The sequence below is a fragment of the Phodopus roborovskii genome, unplaced genomic scaffold (genome assembly GCF_943737965.1).
Source record: "Phodopus roborovskii unplaced genomic scaffold, PHOROB, whole genome shotgun sequence".
In the NCBI taxonomy this organism is placed as follows: Eukaryota; Metazoa; Chordata; class Mammalia; order Rodentia; family Cricetidae; genus Phodopus; species Phodopus roborovskii.
The window spans coordinates 22,438,782-22,465,136 of NW_026126409.1; the positions used below are offsets into that span (position 1 = coordinate 22,438,782).

The following is a 26,355-nucleotide window of genomic DNA, read 5'->3' on the forward strand; positions in this document are numbered from 1 at the left end:
AACTTCAACAAAAGTCCTAGCAACAAGGGTGTAGGCGGATGATAGGGTTTTGTGAAAAGTGATGGTTGGCTTAGATATCTGAACTGGGTTGTGGAGAGAAAGGGCCCTAGCCGGAAGAAAGAGTAGAGATGGAAACATAGACTTGGTACAGGGAGAATGGGGAGAGTGGTTGTTCAAGTTGGCTTCGGGGCTTGTACTTGAAGGAGGGCAGCCGCTTAGCTGCGCATCTGGCGGCGCTAGGGCCTCGCAGAGTGACGAGGCGGTGAGGGAGGCGGGCGGGGGCTGGCGGCTGGAGCGGCGCGGCGCCGAGCTGCCCCCATCCATGGCACGGAGCTGCGGCGGCGGTGGCGGCTGCAGCAGCAGGAGCCCGGCGCGATCCGCTAGGTCTCAGCCGCGCGCAGAGCGAGCCGGCGACGCTCAGGGGCCGGGCTCCCATCAACTCCGAGCGCTGCGCTGAGACTTGGGCCGCGCCGCCGGGGCCACCCGCGCTGCGCTGTCAGTGGCGCCCGCGTCCCGCCGGGCCCCGGAGCTCGCAAGCCATGCCCCCGGGGCGCCACAGCGGGGACCCCGAGGCTTGCCTCCGCCCAGGGCCCCCTGCCACGCCCTCGGGCGCCCGGGGCTCCCGCTGAGCACGCCTCCCTCACGCCCGGGTCCCTCCGGCCGGCGCGCCGTCTGGCCCCTGCGCTGTAGGTCCCCGCGGGGCGATGGGTTGATGGGCGCCGGGGGACGCAGGATGCCGGTGCCGCCCGTGCGCCTGCTGCTGCTGCCGCTGCTGCTGTGTCTTCTGCTCCTGGCTCCCGGAATTCGGGGTGCGCCTGGCTGCCCGGTCCCCATCCGCGGCTGCAAGTGCTCTGGGGAGCGGCCCAAGGGACTAAGTGGCGGCGCCCACAACTCGGCTCGAAGGAGGGTGGTGTGCGGCGGTGGAGACCTCCCGGAACCTCCGGACCCCGGCCTTCTGCCAAACGGAACCATCACCTTGTGAGTATCCTACCCTGTGTCCTGCCAGGACAACGAGTGGGACCTAAAAGCGGGGGTCGGGATGGGAGCGATGTTGCCACTTGAGAGACTGGATAAAATCTGAGTACAGGCATCAGCCGGGAAACTTGAAGTAGGGGAAGGATAGGAGCTTCGGGAACCAGAGTGTGCCTTAGAGAGAGAGGCACCGCGGAAGTCCGCTCACCTGCACAGGTGAGGTGTGAGTGGACGCTGAAGGGACATCCGTGTTCCTTGTTCCAAGTGGGCTAGCATTGCAGCCTTAAGGGCCCCTGAGCTGGGTGGGAGTAGAACGGGCTGGTCCGGGTCAGGGGCTCTAAATGGCTGTGGTTCATACTGAGGCTTCGGAACCCGCACGAGAGGGATCGTCCTGGACTCAGCTGGCGAGCCTGGGATAACAGTCTGCGGTGCCCCGCCCCGGGCCTGCTGAGCTCTGTTCCCTGCGGGAGGCTTCATTGGGCAGGAGGAGAGTGAACTCCCCTAACTAAGCCTGCCCTTGGAATGCGGGCGCTTCTGGTCTGAATGAACAACACCCCCACATCCCCGGCGTCCCAGTTCCCTTTTGGGCTCTCTCCCACTGTGCACATTTGGGAAATGGACTTGAGTTGAATAGCAGGTCCCGGCCTATTCCTTTACCACCCCTGGAAAGAACAGAGGCCTTGACTTTTTAATCTGTTGACTCAATTGCTCAAAGACTTGGTACAAAAAAAAAAAAAAAAAAAAAAAAAAAACCTAGCTGAAGGGAGACACGTGCCTGCCGGCCTCTATCCGTGGTTCTCTTTTCATCTTGGGCAGATTCAGCCCTTGCTTTAGTGACCATGAGCGCCTTAACTCAAGTTCGGGCAACCGCAGGAGGACAGCCTCCCGCACCCCAGCGGTTTCCTGTGCTGGCCATGTGCTCCAAGCTCCACGCACGACGTGGAGTCGAGGGTCGCGCCCTAGCGGTGGCTCCTTATTTTCCTGTTCAGTCTCCCGCCAAAACCCGCCTCCCCTTCCCTGTCACCCTGACCCTGGAGGCAACCGTTTCTCCAACCACCCCTAGAGGCTGGCTTCATCTAGTCGATTGTCCCCAGAACAATACAGTAAGTCCTCTGGTGGGTTCAGAGGCTGCCGGCTTCCTGACAGGACACAACTGGTCAGCCTGTGATGTTAGCCAGCTGGCCTGCATTTTCTCCAGCTGGGGTGTGTGCTTGCACACGCCTGTGTGCCTTGTAGTGGACGCAGTATTTCTCCCCTCTCCCACTTCAATGCAAGCTGGCGGGGAGTGGAGGAGTGGGGAGGGGTAGGGGTAGCAGTGGCTGCTAAGGTTTTTCCCAGTGGGTCTGAGTGTCCAATAATGCTTAAGGGTCCTAGAAGGCTTGGGCATTCCCAGCCTACTTAGTTCTGGAGGAGAAAAAGGCTTTGCTGTGAGAAATAGCTGGTTCAACGTTTGTGTCACACAGCTGCACAGCGATGGTCCTGCTGGGGGTGGAGGTGATTTGTGTAATCGCACATGCTCTCAAGTCTCTGCACACTCACGTGTGTGGGAGCTGTCTCTTGTATGTCTGTTGGTAGGGATTAGGGAATCCTAACATGGTCAAGGCAGGAGGAAAGGTGGGGGGCGGGTAGAAAAGTGGTTTTGCAGTACATCTTAGAATGATTTGGCAACTAATGCTTTCCAGCCATGGCTAATTCCCATCGACGCCACTCAAAGGAGAGAGACCAGTTCTTGGTGAGAATATATTATGACATAGTAGCAGCAGACTCAATTTACTGTCCTGCCCCAGCCTCAAGCCATCCCTTAAGCAAAGGCTTCCCTTTCCTCTCAGGCCATACACCTAGCCAGCTTATAATACCTTTAAAAGAGACTGGCCCCCACCCGACAGAACAATGCAAAGGACTCAACAGGGAAACCCACTCATCCATCAGTCTGGAGTGGGATGGAATCTGAATCTCCCTCCAGATGTTTTTCTTAGTTTTCCACATTTATGATCCTGATGGTCCCCCACCCTGGCCAGCAGCAACTTCTGGAGGGAAAAGACCCAGGGTCTTCTCTGTAGAAGATAGGCAGCATTACTTGAGAGTCAGTCCAAGCATACTTGAGATGCAAAATGCATCTTGAGATGAGAAAGAATGGCTGACAAGGGGGTACAGCTTCCCCCTTCCATGCCAAGAGTGTGGAAAGCCCCTTGTAGGTGGGGAGTCATGCTAGGTGCAGGGTGATGCTTGTGATTCCAGAGGACAGTAAGTTCCAAGCCATCCTGGGCTGCATAGGGAGACCTGTCTCAAACAAAACAAAGCGTTCATTTCACCCTCTCTAACTCCTCTGTCCTTTTTTCCACACAGATTTTCCTTTTTTTTGGCTTGTCACCGGGTTGAGCAGCAGGACTTGAGCCAGCTGTTTTTGCATTGTGGCTGTGCCCTCCCTCCCAGACATTTGCTACATTTTCAAGGAGGACCTTCTCCCCTCTAGAATGGGTCCCCGGCTTCCAGTCACAGGAACCCTCAAGATAGAAGCCTGGCAGATACTTAGGGCTAGGACTCCAAGTGCCAGATAAGGTCCCTGTCTGCTGGGGGGAGGGAGGTGCTCCCTTGAACAGGTCCTGTTTACCTTATTGAAAAATTCTTCCTCTACCCTGTTATCTCAACTCCTGCGTCTGTTTTTGTAGACTGCAGGTCCCCTCTCCCCCACCCTTTGCTTTGTTTCCCCCATGGTGGACTTTCATTTGCAGTTTTCCAGGGAAGCAGAGCTCTTGGCTTCCTTCCTGATCCATTTCTAACCCCACCCCCCAGCCTCACAGCCCAATGTGCTGGGCAGCTGTGGGCACAAATGCCCAGAGTGTGGGGGCCCTTTCTGAACCCTCTCTCTGAGGGGAAAGGTCCTAGGGTAGGTGGCTTATAATGGGGAGGATTTTGCTATTTTGCTGTGAGTGGGAACCTCTCCAACCTGGGCAGTGGCTAAAGGCCTCCTTTCTGGTCCTTAGCTCTGAGAGAGCGGGAGGAGGCCTGAGAATAAGGGATTCCAGGAAGGACTGATAAAAGATAACTGCAAAAGGAAATCTTCCCCAGAAGGACCTCAGAAGACACAAGCTGGTGCCATAAATTCCTGCTTCATCTGCACTGAAAAGGGTCTTAGAGATCAGCAAGCCTGAGCCTACATCTTAGGGCTTTGTAGCTGATGCTGGAGAGATTAGAGGGATCCCTAGGTGGATCAGTGTGGGATTAACTAGTAGGGTCTCAATGTTTCTACCAGATGAGGGTCTTGGTATTTGGGATCCAGTAGACAAAAACTCTACGTTTAAAAATCCATTTCACCCCCCCCCTCCAGCAGGACCAAAGCCCCTTTAACCTGGAAACATTTCAGGCTGAGTGAGAAGGGCACAGGCATGGGATAAATCACTGCTCATTCTCTCAGAATAGCAACCTACCTCAGCCTACCACAGATGCTCCTGTGCAGGGCAGAGGGACTGCACAGATGTACCCAGCACTAGCTGGGTGATCATGCTAGGAGTAGTCAGAGATATAGGGAGAAGGCCCTTAGGGATGGACCCTGTCAATGCTCCTGCCTCCGGGGAGTGGCTCTTGTGCAAAGATCTCTCTTGCGACTCTCAGCTCCAGCCTGGGATTCAGGCAGTGCAAGCACCGGGATCTAGTTAGGAGAGTGTGGGGCAAAGTGTGCCAACCACCAAGCACATAGCCTGAGGGCAGTGGAAAGATGCTGGCTAGAGGGGCGGGCCCAGCCTGCCTCCCCACCCCCTTCTCTTCTACCCTCTTTCCCCCATATGGTTCTCATAAGGTCTGGGCTCCGAGACAGCGGCCAGAGGAAGTGGCTGTGTACAGAGAGCTTTTGTGAGCAAGGGAGGGGGAGGGGGAGAGTGGAGAGAAAGAAGGAAAGAAAGGAGGGAAGAGGCCAGAGACAGGAGATGAGGGAGTTTTGAGTCTAGCACACTCCCAAACCCTCCAGGGTGAAGGTCTTATTCTCACCTCATAAGCCCCTGGACCCCTTGCCTATCCCAAGTGAGGAGCCAGGAGGAATCCCAGGGCCTCCCCTGACTTCTCCCATCCATCATCATGAGGGGCTGTAGGTGGCCAGCCCAGGTTGCCAGAGATTTTGACTGCCCCTGCACTGTGGCCTTTAGAACCCCTATCCTTCAGACTCCTCATGCCAGATATTAGGGTACAATGCATGGTCCTGTTTCAGGGGAGCAGAACCCCCAGGATTTGGATTGCATTATTTACTGCATTGAAGAGATTGAGATCCCCAAAGACATACACACACTTCAGCCCTAAATGGTACCAGGACATAGTTAGGGAAGTCACTAGAATGGGTCATTTGCCTGGATTAATCAAGATGTATGTATGGACTCTCTCTCGGCTCTTGTGGGATTGGTGAAGAGTGTGATAACCTAGTCCTTGATGTTCAGCCTGAGAATCTCCCCCCAAAAGTGCAGTCAAACTAGTGTAATATGACCTTCTGTAGGTTGACTCTTACATTTGGGGTCATATTTTTAAAACTGTTTCTAAGTGTATCCCATACATGTGTCATTGGGATAACACCCTCTTCTGTTTTTAAGTTGATCTAGGTCTTTCCACTCAATTTAGCTGCTGTCTGCTTCCTCACCAAAGCCCAGAGAGGGTAGGGGGGCTCCCCATTGCCACACAGCTTGCCCAGAAGCAGTAACTCTCCTATCACCCCTTAGGGAGAGGCCGCATAGGGAGGAGAGGGGAAAAAAGAAGGGAAATGGCTGCATTGAGAGACCATCAGGAAGGGCCTCTGAGAGGGGCTGTTTATTTTCATTCCCCCAGCCTGGCTGCTCTGTTCTATTTAGGGCTCAGACACTGACAGGGCCGAGTTGCCTCCTCCCCTTCCTCCCTCCTCCAAGGGGCCCCCATCCTTCCCAAACTCCAGAACATTCCTTTGCTTTCAGGACTGGACCACGGAGGGGGAGGGCAAAGTGGGGAGAGAAACTGGAGTGAACTGACACTGAGGTCCTACTCCCCCAGCCCCTGCCTCCATCTTCCCCTGGGAGTCCGGGAAGGCAGGATAGGGGCCCAATGGTGGTATGCAAGATGGATGGGCCCAGGTGATGTCAAGCTATGGAGTGACCTGAGGAGGGAGTTGTAGCCAGAGTAGAGAAGCCAGACATCTCCCAGCTGGAAAGGGAAGGGAAGGAATGGGCGCCCCTTTTCTCCCAGCCCCCACAGCTACCAGGGCTCCTGCCTTGCCAGGAATTATGTGGAGAGGGTCCAATCATGTGCTTTAGACTGGAGGTTAGGGTGGGAAAGACTGATAAGGGCTGGGGTCCCCTGTGCAGAATGGTGTCCCTTTCCAGCTCACAAAGCCTCTCCTCCAGCACTTAGGGTTCCCTATTGCCTCTGCAGGTGACTTCAGAGCAGTCAGGAGAGAGAGACTGGGAACAGCAAAGCTTCCCAGTCCTCTAGGAGGCGTCCTGATTTCTCAGGGTCCCAGGTAGCATGAAGAAGCATGGAACACTATAAAGTCCCTTTCTACACTTTGAGCTGGGTTGCTGGGATAGAAAAAGTTAGTAGGCAGAAGGAAATTTTAAAAATAATTTTTGTTTTGGTTTGTTTTGGTGTTGGTTTTGGAGACAGGGGCTCACTATGTAGCACTAGCTGGCATAGCTTTGGCTAGCCTAAACTGGCTCGGTAGACCCGGCTTGTCTCAAACTCACAGAGATCTGCTTACCTCTGCCTCTGATTCTGATTTTGCAGTACTGAGATTAAAGCTGTGTGTCACCACACCCAGTGGAAATGTAGTGCCTGGGTATGGGGTGTCACACTTGAAATCCCAGCACCCCAGAGACTAAGGTGGGAGGATTGTCAGTTCAAGGCCAGCCTGGATTACGGAGGAAGACCTTATCTTAAAAAAAAAAAAAAAAAAAAAAAAAAAAAAAAAAAAAAAATCAAGGCAGAGAGTTGGAGAGCTTGCTGCTCTTGCAGAGGACCTGAGTTTGGTTTCCACACCTTGCAGCTTACAAAGGTGTGTAACTCCCTCTCCAGGGAATAGCACACTCTCTTCTGGCTTCCAAGGGTATCTATCGGACCTGGATCATAGACCAGGCTGGCTTCAAACTCCCTCTGCCTCCAGAGGACTGCACAAAACAACATTGAAAAATATCAAACCAAACTGGAACAAGAGAAAAGACAGAGAAGAAGTCCCCCCCTTCCACTCCCCACTCCTCCTACCCCTGCTAAGAGTCAGAATTGCCCACTCAGCAGGCATCCTCAGCCCACTCCTACTCTGGGACGGACAGCTCCAAGGACAGGCAGACAGATTGGGATGCACTGGAGTTAGGTGTCCTGGGGACAAGACAGATCCATCTACTCTGTCTTTCATCATTCAGGGAAAGGGGCTTGCTTCCCCTACTAGTGGCTTGCCAGTACAAGTGAGTTAAGGGACCACTGTGTAAAATATTCCGCAGAGCATGTGAAGACACCCTGGTCCAGGAAGTGTGAAACCTTTGGTCTCTCAGGTCTTCCTTCACCTTTCCTGAACCATTCACCAACAGTCCACTGCACTTAAGGATTACCTGGGGAAAGGATGGATGGATGTTCTATCCTAGAGATAGGGCAGGGTAGCATAGTAGGATAGGAATGGGAAGGAGAAGAAATCTGCCCCTGATTTGGGACAACTGGCTCTATGTTGAACTCCTTCCCACTGGTTATCCCTTTTCTGGGAGCTCCTTCTGCCCCCTACCCCTTTTACTCAGCCAGTGTCTACTCTCATCAGTCTCCTGAAGGAGGTGAGAGACATGCTGTTTGTCCCAGGGTCCTTACAGCCTTGGAGACTGTGAGGATTCAGCTGTCCAGTGCTGGGCAGATGTGGGCTCCAAATTAATACTAGGGAGGAGACTTTGAGGGACTAACTGCTATGTAAATATGAATGACTGATCAGCCAGGGTAGTGCTGCTCCCTTTGAGACAGGAGGATCAAGTACAGCCTAGGCTGCACAGTGAAACCCTGTCCAGAAATCAATGAAAAGGTAATAATAGAAAATTAATCCTTTGGGATTTATGTATTTATCGACTGTTTGAGTATCAAACCCAAGACACTTTATAGCTCCAGCTCTGTTTACATTTTGAAGGAGGAGAACTTTCTACCTCCACGAGCTTGGATCTCACTGATAAAATATTATATCATGGCTTTAAGGACTAGTCTGTAGTCCTTAAAGTAGATTGGAAGTCCCTCCCAAACCAGAGGCAAGTCGATCTCAGTGAGTTTGAGGCCAGCCTGGTCTACAGCGTGAGTTCCAGGACAGACAGGCTCCAAAGCTACACAGAGAAACCCTGTCTCAGAAAAAAAAAAAAAAAAAAGTCCTTCCCTTCTCTCCCTCCCTTCACCTCCCCATCCCCACCACTTTCCCCTGTAGAATGCTTCTTTGAAAGTCTAGGTGTGATGGTTATAGCAGACACTGTTTCTTGTGTTCCAGCAAGAGTTCTGGAACCACAAAATCCCCACCAAGTCTCCCTCACCTTCCATGAATACCTGTAGCACTTTGTCTGAGGTTTCAGCCTGTAGATTCAGTTTTAAAGCTCAAACCCATTCCTTTCCCATCTAAGCCCAAACACTTTGAGTTTGCCTACTCCTTCCCAAGTCAAATGCTCTTGAAGAGATAATTAGAGGAAGGAGACAAGACCTACAAGAAAAAGTCACTCAGAAGAAAGCCAATAAGCAGGCATTAGGATGAGGCAGCATCTCTTTGGCCTTGACCCATGGCTGTCTTTGTCTTACTTTGTGTCTGGACAGGGCTGGAAAAAGAAGATCCACCTGGCTCTTCTAAGGCCTGCGGTCATTCAGGAAGCCTGGACAGGCTTCCAGCCAAGCACAGCAGTGGTAAAGCAGCCCAGGAATGGGCAGGGGCACCTTACCTGTCCTAGAGAAAAAGAAAGGAAGCCGAGGAAGGGCAGGCATTGGCCTATAGCCTTAATTTTAAAAAAATAATAATTTATTTAACTTTATTTTATGTGCATTGGTGTGAAGGTGTCAGGTTCTCTGGAACTGGAGTTTATGTGGGTGCTGGGAATTTAACCTTTGTCCTCTGGAAGAGCAGCCAACCACTGAGCCATCTCTCCAGCCCCTTTCCTATATCCTTTATTAAATGCATTGATAAAGTATGACATTTGGTAGTCATGCAAATTAAGCATTTGTTAACATTCAAGCCATAGCATTTATTTATTTATTCATTTATTCTGGACAATCAAATGCAGGACCTTGCCCATACTGGACAACTGCTTCATCACAGAGTCACACACCCAGCACAGCGTTTGTGTCCTAGAGGTGCTGGTTATATTTTAGGCTTCAGGTACTTTATTAGGTCCTGAAAATACCCAGAGGCCTTGAGCTCCATCCTATAGGACAATCTGGGCTCTCAGTTTGGCCCAGATGGTGCAGTGTAGCTTATTGGCAGGAAAACAAGCTCCCTTCTCATCACTGCTCAGCTACCTACTACTACCATACACCAGCAGCAGACATTGGTGCCAGGGCTTTCCCACACTCTACAAATCTACAAAGATCTAAACCACTGTGTCTCTGAACCCTAGGGAGCGTGGGTCCTCACTATCCAGTCTGTTGGACCTAAGAAGGGAGGCTGACACATACATTGACTCCCTCGGGCACGTGAGAGCCTTTTGGTGTCCGCACATGTTGGTTCCATGCCCCGTAGAGCAGGGCCCACATGAGTCCTTTTAGGGTCACTTTTGATGTGGGAGTGGTATCTGGTGAGTTCCTGTGGCTACCCAGAGGCCACAAGGGCTCTCTGAGACGCCAGCCACTTGCTCCATCGGCCTCCTCATTGGCAGTTCCTCTGTTCACTGTCCTCCCTAAAATAGGACCCCCAACCCAGAGAGGATTCTGGAATGGCCTTGGTGTACCCTATATTTGGCAAGATTTCAAACCCCGGAGTAGAGAAGAGGGGACCCCAGGGATTGGCGACTTTCCATTGAAAGTATGAGCTGAGAGCAGGAGGAGTGGGTGGGGCCAGTTGTTAAAGATGCTTAGCCAGGTCTCTGTGGGGCCTTTATGGTTAGTGCGGTTGGAAGGGGTTCGCCAGGCTGGCTCCCTGCAAGGCAGTAGTAGTTTGAGAGAAGTGTAGCCTGAGGAGCCATCTGACTAGGGAGTTTGAAGAAAGCCCAGGCTGGCACTGTTTCTAGAACAGCTGGATGGAGCTGTGGGGGACATAGCTCCCTCCCCCCTTCACCCAGGCTGTTTCCCAGTTTTCTTCCCACGACACGGTCAACAATGGTGGGAACATTTTTCTTCCCACTGGAAGTGTGTGTGCCTGTGTTCACCCACCACACTGTCAGCTCTGAGACTTCCAGTTATCACCTGCCTGTAATATCTCCAGACTTGAGAGTATAGTATGTCCAAGACCCTAGGATCTATCCCCTGCACCAGCAAAACATAAATTCCTAGATCCACACACTTGAGAGGAAAAAACAAAACAACAAAACAAACCCACAAACACTCTTTGGACGATGCAGGTTTAAATTAAAATTCCTTGGCCTGCTCAGGGGAGTTAAAGCAAAAAATCCAGTTTTGGGTATTTGGGGGCTCAAACCATATAGGCATCTGCTGGAATCTGTCAAAAGTGGGTACTGCCACCTTGAGGGGACCCATTGGAAAGGACAAAGAGCTGTTTGCCTGATGCCCGCCCTTGTGTGCGTGGAGATCGGGATCATGCTGTCTGCATCTAAAAAAAAGAAAATGTGAGTTTAAAGACTTGAGGAGATGGCATTTGTGCTGGTCAAGCCAGAATCTGGATCACAGCTGTCCCCAGCAGAGAGGCATAGAGAAAGGGCCAACTGCAGGAGGTCTCTGCAGAATAGGTGGGATGTGATCGGGAGCTGGCCAGGCTAAGAGATGAGTCATTTTGGTCCTGAGTTTCATCCTGGACTGTTTCACTGGCTGGTCCCCATCTTTTGTAATGCTGAACCCTGCAATATTAGTCACACACATTTAGAGTGTGAATTTCTCTGAATGTGCTGCTGAAGTACAATACACTCCAAATTATAAAGCTTTGTTACACACAAAGAAATAACATACCTAATTAATAATGTAAATAGATTATGTATTGAAATGAAAAGGGTCTGGGTATGTTGGATTAAATCGGATTCTATTAAAATTAGCTTTAAGCTTTAAGAATGTGAACCATTTGCACATGTGGTTCACATTGTATTTCTATGGGCTGGCTCTAAGTTAGAGGTTCGGGATATGTGAGTATAGACTAGGACTGATGGCTTGAAGGGCCTGGAAATGTGGGGATCCCGTTACCACTTATGAGCCCCTCTGAATAGGATTCTTTACCTGGGAACTCAGGTGCTCATTTTTTGGAAATTTGGGAGTATGAATATATATCTGAGAGTATTATAATAACTAATTATTTATTAGAAAGCATTTTTAGCATGGTGAGGTGTCTCAAAAGAGAAGAAAAAGCAGAGGCTGGAGGGATTCTCCACAGTTAAAAGCATGCACTGCTCTCCCAGAGGACCAGAGTTCAGTTCCTGGCACCCATACCAGATGGTTTACAATACCCTGTAACTCCAGCTCCAGGAGATAGATCCAACTCCTCTGGCCTGCACACACCCACACAACAGATACACATAATTAAGGATAATAAAATGAGAAACAGGCTAGCAAGATAGCCCAAAGGGTAAGGGCACTTACTACTATGCCTGGACCCAGAATTCACATGGTAGAAAGAAAAAACCAACTTCTGCAAGTTGACCTCTGACATGAGCACTGTGACATGTTCCTTGTGCACACACAAGGAGAGGGGGGAAGAAGAATGAGAGGAAAAGGAGGAAAAACAGGAAAAGGGGAGAGAGACCACTTGTTTGTCCAGGACTTCCCCCTACATTTATTTGTGTGGGTGTGGTGAGCATGTGGAGGTCAGAGGACAACTTGCAGAAGCCATCCTCTCCCCTGACTGTGTTGATTCTGGGGATCAACCTCAGGTCATCTGGGTTGGCAGCAGGTACCTCTAGTCATTGAACCATCTTACTGGCCCCAAGTGAGGGCTAAGAAAATCTATTTGTTTTTCAGATTTATTTATTTACTTACTTATTTTGAGGTGGTCTTAGTAGGAACCCTGGATTGCTTAAATTCAGAGATTCACCTGCCTCTGCCTCCCAAGTGCTGGGATTAAAGGTGTGCACTACCATATCTGGCCTGGTTGCCTGATACCCACAGAAGCCAGGAGAAGGCACTGGACCCCCTTGGAACTGGAGTTATGGATGGTTGTGAGCTGCTAGGTGCTGGGAACTAAACTCAGGTCCACTGCAAAAGCACAAACTCTTAACTGCTGAGCCATCTCTCCAGCCCAAGATCTACTTTTATCAATCTATCTATCCATCCATCCATCCATGTATCATCTATGCATTTATTTGTCTATCATCTATTTATCTATCATCTATCAATCTATTATCTATCAATCTGTCATCTATCTATCATCTGTCAATCTATCATCTACCTATCATATATCTTCTATCAATCTATCATCTATGCATCTATCTATCTATCTATCTATCTATCTATCTATCTATCTATCTATTTTGAGAGAGTGCCCCACTGTGTATGCCTTCAATGGCCTGAAGCCTGGAACTCACAGATCTGCCTGCCTCTGCCTCTCTCTCTTGAGTGCTGGGATTAAAGGCATGTGCCACTGTGCTGGTTAGTGTAGGATTTTTAATGTTAGTGGGTTTTCAACTAGAATCCTCAATCCTTAGACATTCTCCAGAACTCAGACCTGTTTCCCAGTCCAAGATAACATCCATTTTCCAAGCTTGAGCCTTACTTTCTCTGTGAATAGGAGCTCTGTGCTGGCATTCTTATCCATAGAATAAAGAAAGGGAGTTTGCTAAGAAGCTCTGAATTTTTCCTGTCTGAGGTGCTGTGTGTGTTGGGATGGACCTCAGTTCCTCGAGCCCATTGAGTACATGCTTTCTCTATGCTCTTTCTCCGAGCTGTAGCTCAGTTCTGCTGTGAAATGTTTTTTGTTTTGTTTTGAGCTGGTGTACTCTGTTGTAGAGGAGGCTCTCCTTCAGTTCTTGAGCCTCCTGTCCCAGCTTCCCGGATGCTAGTTACAACTTTGCAGCACACAGCTGGTATCTATGATGTTTTTTTTTTTGTTGTTTGTTTGTTTGTTTTTAAATATCAGGATGGAGTGTGTGTATGTGTGTAGCTTGTTGGAAACCCACTCATTTCCCCTAAGTCATTCTTCTGGAAAACATCCCCTTGTCACCCTTGGAAGGACTATTAGATTGTACTAGAAGCTGGGAGCCCTCTGTCTGGAGGGAGAAGAGATGTGGTATCTACCCCTTCCCATTGATCCAAAGATGCCCCCCTCCTGCTCTTGCTTCTATCCTGTAGCCCCAGTGATGGAATACTTACCTGGAATTCCAAAGGCCCTGGACAGTCAGGACTGGGGGACCGTCACTGCTTTGCTGGGTACTCATCCCCTCCCTCTCTCCCTCCCTCCCTCCCATGAGACTTGTGGGGTGATGGGTATTCTTGACAGCTCTTCTGTATTTGGTCCCTGACTCCTTTCCTCTGTAGAGCATAGAGGCTGTCTGCTCCCGTGACGTCTTAAGGTTTGTGCTTTGGGCCTTCCAGTGAGTTTTCTTTCCACTAGTAAGAGTAGAGCAAAGAAGGGGAAACCATCTGCTTCAGCCCAGGGCTGCCAGGAGTTTGGGTTGAGAGGCCTCATTAAAACTTTCTAATAAGCAATTAACTGGAGGGTTGAGCTCTTTAGCCAGTCTGGAGCTCCCTCCTCCCAATCAGAAGTCTGGGAGAGAGAGGCCAAGTGGGTGGGCAAAGATGAGGCTGGGGTCTCCCCCAGAACAGAAACAGTAAATAAACAAAAAGTCAGAGCAGGAACTGCCAAGGGGAGGCCTAGCCTTCTGTCCGATCCATCAGTCTTTCTACAGGGTAGGGAGGAAAAGGACACAGTGACAGTACAGTCCCTCTGAACCGGAGTACTTGATGGCCCAGAATGGGTCAACTTCCTGTAGAGAGAGTCCTTGGCCCCAGTAGCGTTTTGGAAAGTTCTCTTCCACCAGGGCCTTTTCCTCCTCCCCTTCTATGGTTTTGTTTGTTTGTTTGTTTGTTTGTTTTTTGAGACAGGGTTTCTGTGTAGCTTTGGAGCCTGGAACTCATTCTGTACACCGGGCTGGTCTTGAACTCACAGAGATCTGCCTGTCTCTGCCTCCCAAGTGCTGGGATTAAAAGTGTGCACCACCAGCGCCCAGCCTCTTCTGTGCTTTTGTTTTTGAGACCGGGTCCCAGGCTAACCTTAAACTTATCATGAAGCTGAGGATGACCTTAAGCTCTTGCTCTTTTTGCTTCTGTGTCCCAAGCAAGGAGATTGAAGATGTGTGCCTCCCTGCAGGGCTTCAGGGTTCCTCTTCCATATCTGACTCAGAGGAGCCCAGTGTTTCCTATCACTCTGGGTTTTGGATTAAGGATTTTGGGTTAAGGGAGGGCTTCTGCAAGGACAGAGCTGTGGTGGGCATGGCAGAGGCTCAGTGAGGTAAGACACCAAGGCTCCAAAGTGGAAAGAGGCCATCACAAGTTAACTTCTACCCAGCCCTGTCTCAAGTCTCCAGTCTGTGGGTTGTTCTCTGCATCTTTGGTTGAAACACAGGACTTGAGGCTGTCTTTATGGCTGAACTGTTCATCATCTTCTCCCTACAACCTCCTAGAGTGGCATGTGAGATGCCTGCTGGGTAGCTGTAGATGGTGGCATTTACACAGTGTAGCGTGGCCATCTTGGGAACCTAGGTCTCACGCCATTAGCCCTGTGCCGTCCAGTTTCTAACATCATGTATCTGTGTTCTTCCTGTCTCTTCAGGCTCTTGAGCAACAACAAGATTACTGGGCTTCGAAATGGATCCTTCTTGGGACTATACCTGCTGGAGAAGTTGTAAGTCCCCAGAAGTGCATGGGCAAGGTGGGGTTGCAGTGGGCCGGCCTGCTGCAGAGGGTGGGAGATGGGGCTAGAACCTGCAGAGCCAGGTCCAGTGTAGGACTTGGTAGAGCCTGCTGGTCTGGAAGAGGGAGGAGCATCTCTGGCTTTTCAGTAGGGACGGCCTGGTGAGCTAGGCGGGAAGTAGGGACTCTTCACTATTCTAGGCAGAGGTGGTTAATGCTCTTTAATGAGCAATTAGCTGACAGGGCATTTTAGCCAGCCTCCTCCTCCCAGCTGGGGGCCCAGCATGAAATGGCTGAGGGAGACTTAATGTGACTGAGCCCTCTCTCCTTCTTCCAGAAAAACAAATCAACAAACAAAGCCTGGAGGGGGGCAGAGTCCTGGACTGACGGCAGGAGCTCAGTCACTTCTGACTCTCCTCCCCAGCCCCTGCCAGTTTAAAGCTGCCTTTGGGGGCAGTGTCCATACTCTCTCCTGGAGGCCCCTGAGGGCTGACCCTTGCTGATGACCCCTGGGGCTAGTTGGGGGCAACTTGTGGGACAAAGTTGCTGATCTGGAGCTAGAGGGCCACAGGCATTAGGAAAGTGAGAATACAGAAGGCTGAGGACTCAGCTCTGTCAGAGGGCATGGGGAAGGAGAGATAAGGCCTGGATAGGATAGGACACCTGACTCAGTAAGTCACTTAACCTGCCAGATGAGAGCTTACATTAACCCACTGCCATGCTTCTGGAACCCAGCCTGTGCCATCACCCTGGGCTCCTGTCCTAGGTTCTCTTCTCTCCTGGGGACTGATTCTTGATTTCTTTTCCACCCATACCCACCTCTGCAACCTCTAGTATCCCCCTCCGAGGCACCCCTAATTCATGCACTAGAACTCTTGCCCCCTCTTTTCCCACCGTGTTCCCAAGTCTTGGATCAGTGCGATGGAACATATAAACGAAGGAGGTGTGACTTCAGTGTCGTGGAGATCACAGATGTCACTGTACAAGTGACCATAAAGGAGTTTGGGGGCTTCTTTCCAAAGGAGGCATCATCTAGATTAGAGAGGTCAAGGGCAGCAGAGATGAAATGACCTCTTAACCGTGTTCGGCTTTCTTATAAGGCACCCTCCCTCCACCCACTCCACAGTGGAAGCCAAAGAGATGTCAAATCCACCAAGGTAAAGAGGGAGATGCCACAGAGTGGCCTTGGTGAGAGACAAAAATGGCCAAGTCCACATGGGGGGTTGAAAACTCTGGTCTGGGTCGAGCTGGGACAGGAGATGGTCATGGGAGGAAGGTGAGGGATTAGGGCCATAGCTCAGGATGCTCTGACTCTGCAACTCATCTTTGACCATGACAAAGGCTATGGTCAAGCTCATGCCTGAGGCTCTAATTCTCTCCTGAGGTACTACATTTATATAGAACAGAGCAGTATCCTAGAGGGAGCTTGGATCCTCTCCTCATTGCATCTGCAGTCTGTACCTTGGGCTTCTAATAGCATCTTTTGTTGGGATTTCTTCCTTCCTTCCTTCCTCCCTTCCTTTTTAAAGATAATCTTGTGGCCAGGCATGGTGGCACACACATTTAGTCCCAGTGCTTGCGAGGCAAAGGCAGGCAGATCTCTGAGTTTGAGACCAGCCTGGTCTACAGAGTGAGTTCCAATACATCAGGTCCATGTAGAGAAACCTTGTCTCAAAAAAACCAGAGAGAGCAAGAGCAAGAGAGCTTGAGAGAGAGACAGAGGTAGGTAGGTGTGTGTGTGTGTGTGTGTGTGTGTGTGTGTGTGTGTGTGTGTGTCTCTGTCTGTCTTTTTGTCTGTCTGTCTTGTTATGTAGTCCAGGCTGGCTTTGGGCTCTCAGGTCTCCAGTGCTGGGATTACAGGTGAAGGAACATGTTCATTCTTCCATAAGTGATTGAGCATTTGGGAATTGATTTTTTTTTTAAAGATTTATTTTATTTTTTGTGTGCATTGGTGTTTTGCCTGCATGTAAGTCTATGTGAGGGTTTCTGGTCCCCAGGAACTGGATTTAACAGACAGTTGTGAGCACGTTTTCCTTCCTGGCACCTATAGTTGAGCATGTCTCTGAATCTCAAGTGGCATCTTCCATCTGTCTTCTTGCTTCATTTTCCCTCCTGTTCCTTCAGAGGTACAAGAACTACTCTTCCTCCTACCCATACAAAGTACTATGGACAGGGAACTTGTATAGTGGGTCTTTCAAAGCCTGGGGAAGGACATCTTGATTGCCACCCTGTTGGTTATTGGAGGAATATGCATGAGAAAGGATCTAAAGGCAAGAATTCCCAGCTCTGGGGCCTCAAATATGGCCCAGTTGGTCGAGAAGAATACACAAAACCAAGCAGTGGTGGTGCATACCTTTAGTCCCAGCACTAGGGAAGCAGAATCAGGCAAATCTTTGTGAGTTCAAGGCCAGCCTGGTTTATAGAGCTAGTTCCAATACTACACAAAGAAATCCTGACACCCCCCAAAAAATCAAACAAACAAAACCCCCCCAAAAAAGCACAAGCCCTTAAATTCAGTCCTCAGCACCTGTGAACTGGGTGTGGTGATAAATGCCTATAAATGAATTTGAGGCCATTCTGATTATATGGATTATATGAAATCTTATCTTTAAAAAACGCTGTGCATGGTGACGCATGCCTTTAATTCTCAGGAGAATTAAATCCCTGTGAGTTTGAGGGTAGCCTGGTGTACATAGCAAATTCTGGGCCATCAAGGACAAACAGTGAAACCCTGTCTGAAAACTAGTAAAATTTAAAAAATTAAATAAAATTCCAAAACTGAGCTGGGACCTCTGCCGGTAAGAATCATGCTATTCATGTGACAGCTATTTATAGAGTCCCTCCATATGTTGGGCCCTGATCCCAGTGATGGGATTATACCCAACAGACCTAGTGCCTGCCTTCATTTCATTTACCTTCTCTCTCCTGACAGGATCCAGGAAATAGCAAATAGATGTTATGTGCTGGGAGACATATATACAAAGAAATTCTTTGAGAACAGAGAACATCTTCCAGGCCAGGATGAGCAGCTCAGTAAGCACATGGGTGTGTGAACACAAACACAAAGTTCGGTTGGTAGGTTGCTTGCCCAGCATGCAGGAAGTCCTGAGATTTCCAGTGCCCCATAAAACTGGCATCATAGTATATACCCAAAATATCCAGCATTAGGGAGGTGGAGGTAGGGGGATCAGAAATTCTAGCTTTCTGGGGATAGTAATTATAATTGGGGATAGTAATTATAATGAGTTTATGACCAGTCTAGGACATACTCAACTCTGCCTCATAAAAGGGAGTAAAAAGCCAGGCGGTGGTGACACATGCCTTTAGTCCCAGCACTCGGGAGGCAGAGGCAGGCAAATCTTTGTGAGTTCAAGGCCAGCCTGGTCTACAAGAGCTAGTTCCAGGTCAGCCTCCAAAGCCACAGAGAAACCCTGTCTGAAAACACCAAAACAAAAAAAAAAAAAAAAAAAAAAGAGGAAGTTTAAAAAAAAAAAAAAAGCCAATTTGCAGGTTGAGATCTCTATGGGGGTTAAATAACCTTTTCACGGGGTCACTTGAGACCATTGGAAAACACAGATATTTACATTACTTTTACTAACAGTATCAAAATTATAGTTATGAAGTCATAATGAAATAATCTTATGGTTGGGGTTCACCACAAGATGAGGAACTGTGTTAAAGTGTTACAGCATTAGGAAAGTTGAGAACCACTGCCCTAGAAGGTTGTGATGTTCAGTTGCATCACTTCAAAAGAGAAGAGGCAAATGACTAGAGAGTAGGTAGAGAACAGGGGTGGGTGTAATGGTGGGATTTGTTTGTTTTGGTGTGTGTGTGTGTGTGTGTGTGTGTGTGTGTGTGTGTAGATTGAAATGACCAATAATGGCTGCCAAGTGTGAGGTGGTACACATTGTAAAACTAGGGAGGGCATAGAGTGAGGCTAGTCATGAATTTAACATCCTGTTCTCCTGGGATCTGTGTGGTCCCTGCAATGTTGGCCAGAGATATCAGAACTTCAGTGAAGTGGAGTAAGGGCCTTTGGGGCAAAGGACAATGTGATGCACAGCAGGGTAGGGGGGGCAGGACTGGGCACCTTAGGCATTCTGGCCTATTAATCACTACTTGCTGTTAGGTGAGTGTATATTCTAAGAAATCAGGTTTACATGATCATGGGGACTGTCAAATTCAAACTCCTAGGCAGACTGGGAAGTCAGACAGGAAAAGACGCTGCTATCTTGAGACAGAATTTCCTCTCCACAATTTGTTTTTCCTCCTGAGCCTTCAGCTGATAACAGGATATCCAACTGCAGTGTTGAAGATGTCTCCTTAAGGTCAGCTGATTATGTTACCACATCTGCAGAACACCTCCCCATCTGCAGAACACCTCCCCATCTGCAGAACACCTCCATATCTGCAGAACACCTCCCCATCTGCAGAGCACTTCCATCCACATCTGCAGAACACCTCCACATCTGTAGAACACCTCCCCATCTTCAGAACACCTCCCCATCTGCAGAACACCTCCTCATCTGCAGAGCACTTCCATCCATATCTGCAGAACACCTGCCCATCTGCAGAACACCTCCCCATCTGCAGAACACCTCCCCATCTGCAGAACACCTCCCCATCTGCAGAACACCTCCCCATCTGCAGAATACCTCCATATCTGCAGAACACCTCCCCATCTGCAGAGCACTTCCATCCACATCTGCAGAACACCTCCCCATCTGCAGAACACCTCCTCATCTGCAGAGCACTTCCATCCATATCTGCAGAACACCCGCCCATCTGCAGAACACCTCCACATCTGCAGAACACCTTTCCATCTGCAGAACACCTCCCCATCTGCAGAACACCTGCCCATCTGCAGAACACCTCCACATCTGCAGAGCACCTCCACATCTGTAGAACACCTGCCCATCTGCAGAACACCTGCCCATCTGCAGAGCATTTCCATCCATATCTGCAGAACACCTGCCCATCTGCAGAACACCTCCCCATCTGCAGAGCACTTCCATCCACATCTACAGAATACCTCCCCATCTGCAGAACACCTCTCCATCTGCAGAACACCTGCCCATCTGCAGAACACCTGCCCATCTGCAGAACACCTCCATATCTGCAGAACACCTCCCTATCTGCAGAACACCTCCCTATCTGCAGAACACCTTTCCATCTGCAGAGCACTTCCATCCACATCTGCAGAACACCTTTCCATCTGCAGAGCATTTCCATCCACATCTGCAGAACACCTGCCCATCTGCAGGACACCTCCCCATCTGCAGAATGCCCCACAGCAGATTCTAACATGAGTGGTTTGCTTGTTCCGACAAGCAGTGTGTGGCTCAGGATGGCCTTGAAATGCCAAGCTCAAATGAATCTCCCTATAAGTAGATAGACCTGTAAGTATATATCATGACATCTAGCTGCATGAAGGGATGACTACCCATTGTGTTAGGGTAAGGAGAGGGCCGGTAAGTAATGTAAGCCCTGTGTCCCATTCCTGGAGATGGTAAGTCACTGGGTCAGATAGGGCCTGGGAATTTTACCCAGCAGGAAGCCAATTCTCATACTCATCTGAGATTGGGAGCCCACATACCAGATGACCCCTAGACTGTGGGCTTATTCATCACAACTGTGACATTGTAGCCTGATGTGTAGCTGACCAGGAAACACTGGTCTCTCTGTCCAGTGGGACTCGGATCTCTAGGCATGGGCAGCTGAGGCCATGTCAGTTACATATCCCACAGTCTGTAGACAGCAAGTCCTATGAGAGGGTTGGGATCTGCAGTAAGGCAGGGACCCAGGTGCTGAGAGCCCTTCAGGTCTTTGCTAATAGATGAAGGGGTTTTGTGTGTGTGTGTGTGTGTGTGTGTGTGTGTGTCTGTGTGTGTGTCTGTGTCTGTGTGACAGATGTTTGCCATCTGCTTTGGAATTCAGGCCCCTGACTGGGTGAAGCTGGCAAGGGTACAAGCAGGTAGACAGGGATATCTGTGTGAATGTGAGGTGGAAGGAAGCAAAATGGATGGAGAAGCTCTTGTGTTGAAGAGGGCCTTAGACGAGGATCTAGGGTCTAGGGGGACCTGTCTCTATCACCTGGGTATGATGAACCAGAAATCCCGTCTTCCACAGGTAGTTCATGGCTAAATCAGGAAGTGTACAGAAGGGCCCAGACATGCCTAAACTGCTCTTTTCCTAAGACTCCTCAGCTGGACCAAGCCTATTTGTGACCCAAAGGAAAGAAAGACATTTGAGGCAGGGTAGGTGGGTGGGAGAAACTAATGATAGTGTGAGCCCAGGGCCAAGTGTGGCGTCTGGACATGGTGGGACCCTTGTAACCCCAGCACTGGGGAGGCAGAGGCAGGAGTACTGTTGCAAGTTCAAGGCAGGCCTCGAGTTCACTATGTGGACCTGGCTAGGTGGGGCTATAGTGCTCTACATCAGACCCTCTCAAAACAAACAGAAATAAAGCATGACCTGACTGTGGTATAAAGAGGCATGGGATGGAATCCTGTTCCTCTCATTTGTTTCTGGGTGCTTTCACAGGTCTTGCATGAGGAGAATGGGGTTGGGGATATCTTCTCTGAGAAGTTGTTATAGGGATAGACGAGTTCATCAATAGATCGCTTCAGAGCGTAGGCCTTCTGGTAAAGACAGGCGCTGTGCCCTTCTGAAGATTCTATGTAAGGTGTTAACCTGGCCTCCTGTTATTTGTAGCTGTCCAGATTTCCCAGCCTTACTCGGGCCGTTATGTACTCAAAGTGTATGATGTGTCTTTATGTCTTATTTTTTTACATTTATGCCATGGTACATGTATGAAGATCAGAGGACATCTTACTAGAGTCTACCCTTTCTTTTTACCACATAGGTTTTGAGGGTAAAATGTAAGTTGGCAAGCTTAGTAGTGGCAAGTACCCTCACCTGCAGAGCCATTTTGATGGCCTTGTTTTGTTTTGTTTGCTTTATGAGAGCCTAGAATTCTATGTGTGCCTTGCTTTGCCTTCTGGAGGGCTGAGATGACAGACACAGTCAACTATGTGTCACTAGGCCCTGCTCTTGTTTTTTGTGGTACCAGTGATGATACTTACACGGCTCAGTGTATGCTAGACAAGCAATGTACCACAGAGCTATCCCCACCCCCGTGTGGAGGACTCATTCCTCCTCGGTGCCTTGTATGTTTGTGCAGATCCTCCACCAATCACATGCCATGAGGAAGAGGTTGGTAGAAAAATCTTCAGGGCTCTATGAGATGCCTCCATGCCCACCCATGAGACCACTGGACAGACATCCCCCAGAAAAGGTCAAGGGATAGGGGGTGTGAGGGTCCTTGTGGATAGGGGCCCTCCATGGCTTGTGTGAAGCTGGAGCAAAGGGCCCAAGGAGGGGAGCTCGCTCGGCCTGGGATGATTTGTCATTGCCTAATGAGATTAATGAGCCCTGGGGGCTGGTATGCAGCGGGTGACGGGGCACTCATTAGAAGCAGATGCTCATGGGAATGGGCTGTTCGCTGGCCAGGTGGTTTCTGTTAATCTGTGGGCGGGGCCAAGGGTGAGGCCTGGGGCTCTGTCTCTCCTTTCCAATTCATGTTCCCACTAACACTGGGGAGGAATGACACTTAGAAGCTGCCCTGGACTCCAATACAGCTGAAGCCCTGGGGAGGCGGGGGGGGGCGACTTACAAGCTGTCTGTTTGCCTTGGTCAGCATAAGTGCCTGGCACAGTCTATGTGCTCCATAAATATCTGTAGAATGGTATTGGGGCAGAAGTCCTAGGGGGTGGGAAGGTGAGAGTCTGGGACCATAATGGATTTCCTTGGTCACAGGACCCCTTCCTTCCCTCAGCAGGCTCTATACCTGCAGGGGTGTTCTGGCCAGTTTTGCAGCCGGCCTGCACTTTCCACTGAACTCTGGAGACCTTGCAGGGCTGAGGGCAAGTTGCTGTGTGGCCAGCAAACCTATAATTTGGTGTTCAGACTTACAAGCAGGGAGGTCTGTGGGGGCTAGGAGGAGCCAATTCTGTGCAACCCTACCCTGCCTGAATGTGTGTGAGAGCATGCACACCCAAGTCATGTCAACTCATACTCTTAACAACTCTAGCATGATGTAATTTATGTCACCCATTTACAGGGCCTTGATACAGTTCAGAAAGCTGTGTAGTCATCACTTTAATTTTAGAACATTTTCAGTCGTCCACAGAAGAAACCTAGAATCATTAGCTGTCACTCCCATTCCTCTACCAGTCCTAAGCAACCACAATCTGCTTCCTGACTTTATGGATTTGCCTGTTATGAACATTTCATATAAATAGAATATAACATACACTCTTTTATAACTAGATGCTTTCAGCCAGTGTAACATTTTCCAGGTTCATCTGTGCTTTAACATGTATTTCATTCCTCTTTGCGGGCAAATGGTAAATAGCTCAATGACTGAACATACCGTATTCTAAATCTTTTATTTATGTGTACATTGATGGATATTTATATTTTTCCCCCTCTCTTTTAGGCTACTATGATTGAATTCTTTTGGGAACCTTCATCTAGTGGGCTTTTTGTTTTGTTTTGCTTTGGCTCCTGCTTCTGCATGTTTCTTTGCGGCGGTGGGTCTGGATCTCAAACTCCAATCCCCCTGCTTCAGCCTTGCCAGCGAGTCACTGCCACCACCGCCACGGCCAGCTTTGATCTTATCTTCTTGCTGTACTCATGCCCTCAGCAATGGGTTCCCAGGAAGGGCATGCAGCATGGCTGCCCTAGGCAGTCTCCTCCACTTGGACCCTCAGGAGTCCTCCATGCTGATGCCCACAGTGGAAGAGGAGTGCGCCTACAGTAAAGGGAACCCGAGCAGGAGCAAGGCTGGGCAAAAGGGTGTGGATAATGCAGTGCTATAGTCAGACCCCCACCCCTGCAACCCCCACCCCCGCACCTGTAGTGCTGACCACGCCCAAACGGGATATCTCACTACCCAGTGCCTCTTTCCCAGGTTCCATTCACAGCAGAGCTCTGTGGACACAAAAGGGAGTCAGAGAACCCGTATTCTAGAAGCAGCTTTGTGACCTTGGCTAATTAATGGAGAACCAGTTTAGATTCACTTGGAACAAGGGTCTTTTTTTTCCTTACTTTCTCTTTTTTTGGGGGGGGGGCAGGGTTTCTCTGTAGCTTTGGAGCCTGTCCTGGAACTCGCTCTGTAACAGAGATCAGTCTGTCTGGGCTTCTTGAGAGCTGGAATTAAAGATATGTGTGCCCGGCTCACTTGCTGGCTCTCTCTCTCTTTCAATAGAGTCTCCCTATGTAGACAGGCTAGCCTTGAACTCACTTGTCTCTGCCTCCTGAGTGCAGGGATTAAAGGCATGCGTCACCATACCCGGAATGGTCCATCTGTGTCCTCCCCGGTGTGGAATGGAACTCTGGGCTTGCACACAAGAGGAAGGGCTCTCCCACTAAAGCTCCAGCCCCAAATATTTGGAGCAAGTGTTCTCAGCCTGGATTCCACAGCCTACCGAGACTGTGTGCCCAATGTTAGGTGTCAAACAATCTTCCAGGGCAGGAGTGCAGGCTTCATCAGCTTTTCCCAGGAATATGCTAAACAGGAAGGGTCCAAAACAGTTAATTGACTTGTATTTCTAAAATATGCAGGTCCTAGGGTGGCATTTCCTCCTGTCCCTGGGGAGGTTCAGGCCTGAGCCACTTCCCTTACTCAGGGACCAGGAGACATGGGCTGTCCATAGGCACACTGGGCTGTCAGGGCTCAGCTCTGTGCCCCCAAGACCTAATGTCTCAGGGCTGGCCCACCCCTAGAAGACTCACTCCAAGAGACCATCTTGGTCTCTCTCCCTTGAAACACACTTGAGGAAAGGGGGAAGAACGCCGATCCCTTCGGAAGCTGCCCTGTAGAGACTCAGCTACAGGAAACAGGGCAGAGAGAGGGGCTGGGGCCCCAGGGCTGCCTTGTTCCCATCTGTGGAGCATCAGTGGGGCAGGCGGGTGGGGTTCACGGAGGGGGGGTGGGGAGGAGGAAATGAGAATAAACACAAGTGAGCAGAGAGGGAGGGGTGGGGGGCTGCTGCTTCAGCCCCTTGGCAGCCCATAAAGGGAAGTGACACAATGAGGAATGTGTTTCCCTCTGCCCGCCCCTGCGCATGGGGGTGGGAGGCAGATCCCTGAGAATGGCCAGACCCCAGCAGAGGCCAGGGGGCACATGCTGGATCAACAGAGGAGGGTGGGATGAAAGGGGGCTACACAGGAAGGGCAGTCCTGGGCAGGGGGCTTACTCTGTCTTCTTGACTTGGCATGCAGGGAATCCAGGACTAGGCCAGGCCCGTCCACATTCTCTGCATGTGCCCAGCACTGGGGCTCTGTCCCAGGACTCTAGCTTTCTCTACAAAGCCGAGCCCTGATGCTGGCTTTCCTCTCTTCCTCAAGGGACTCACCGTCTGTCTTCTGAGTCTAGTGTGAGATACAGCCTGGCTAAAGAAACATTTCATCTCTGCCTCTTGTCTCTGTTTCTGTCCCCAACAGGGACTGCGCAAACAGGCCCCCTGGTGGGATAGGACAGTACCTCCCCATCCTGGACACCCATTTCCTCTTACCCAGCACAGTTAACCCTCTACTGTCCATAATTCAGAGCTGTATCCAAGGCTTTTAGTATGCAGACTCAAGTTGCCTTACTTGTCTTTGAAACTGGCTGGGACAGTTGGAGCATTGGAAACCAGTTTGACCCCAGATACCTTTGTTAGATTCTGGCTTCTTCTCTCAGGGGTGGTTCTCCTTCACCCCTGCTTCCTTCTCGGAGTTCTTTTAAGTAAGACCAGACAAGATGACTTAGGGTTTGATAAAACCTCGGTTGTAATCTGTGTTGGCTTGCACAAGATGGGGTTTGGTGGAGCCTTGGGTGGGTGGGTCAGGATCTGTAGCTGTCCCTAGCCATGTACAACATAGAGGATAATGCTGAAGATGAGTGGGCCAGTATCCAGTTTGGCCCTTAGAGCAGAGGCCTGTATGGTTGGTATTGGGCTGGTGCCAATAGATAGGCACCAACATGTCCCCATGGTTGGGGGTGAGGGACAATTGCAGTCTCTGGGGAGAAGAGGGAGGGCCAAGAGTTGAACTCCTGCCTCAGTGGTGTTTGAGGCACTGAACTGGGGTTCAGAGGCTGCTGTGAGACTCACTAGTGGTGTGCTCCTCCATGTGGAGTAGGATGGGCCTCAGGAGCCATCATCTCTCCTGCTCTTACCTGCTCAGCCTAGAGGCAACTTCCTTGACACTTCCCTACAGCAGTGGGTAGATCAGATATCCTCTTGGGGAGGCAAGGCTAAAGATGTTGCCCAGGTTTTATTGGCTCTGGACCTCATCTGTACCCATGATTGGCACCTTAACTTGTACAAGGGCACAGTGCATTGCTCCCCTACCAGCTTCCCTGCCAGTGTCCTCACAGACTCCAGGGAG

The 26,355-nt window shown here is 50.0% G+C and overlaps 1 protein-coding gene across 2 annotated transcripts in view; it reads left to right on the forward strand.

The window, feature by feature from the left end:
• The first annotated feature begins 236 nt into the window (after window positions 1-236).
• Window positions 237-26,355, forward strand: part of Adgra2 (adhesion G protein-coupled receptor A2) — a 40,760-nt gene continuing 14,641 nt past the window's right edge. The window contains exons 1-2 of one of the 2 annotated variants that reach the window (XM_051182210.1): window positions 238-978; window positions 14,840-14,911. In XM_051182210.1, the coding sequence (XP_051038167.1) occupies window positions 713-978; window positions 14,840-14,911 (338 nt within the window). In that variant the 5' untranslated portion in view covers window positions 238-712. Of the gene's footprint in view, window positions 979-14,839; window positions 14,912-26,355 lie in introns of both variants that reach the window. The other variant, XM_051182211.1, reaches the window with a different exon arrangement.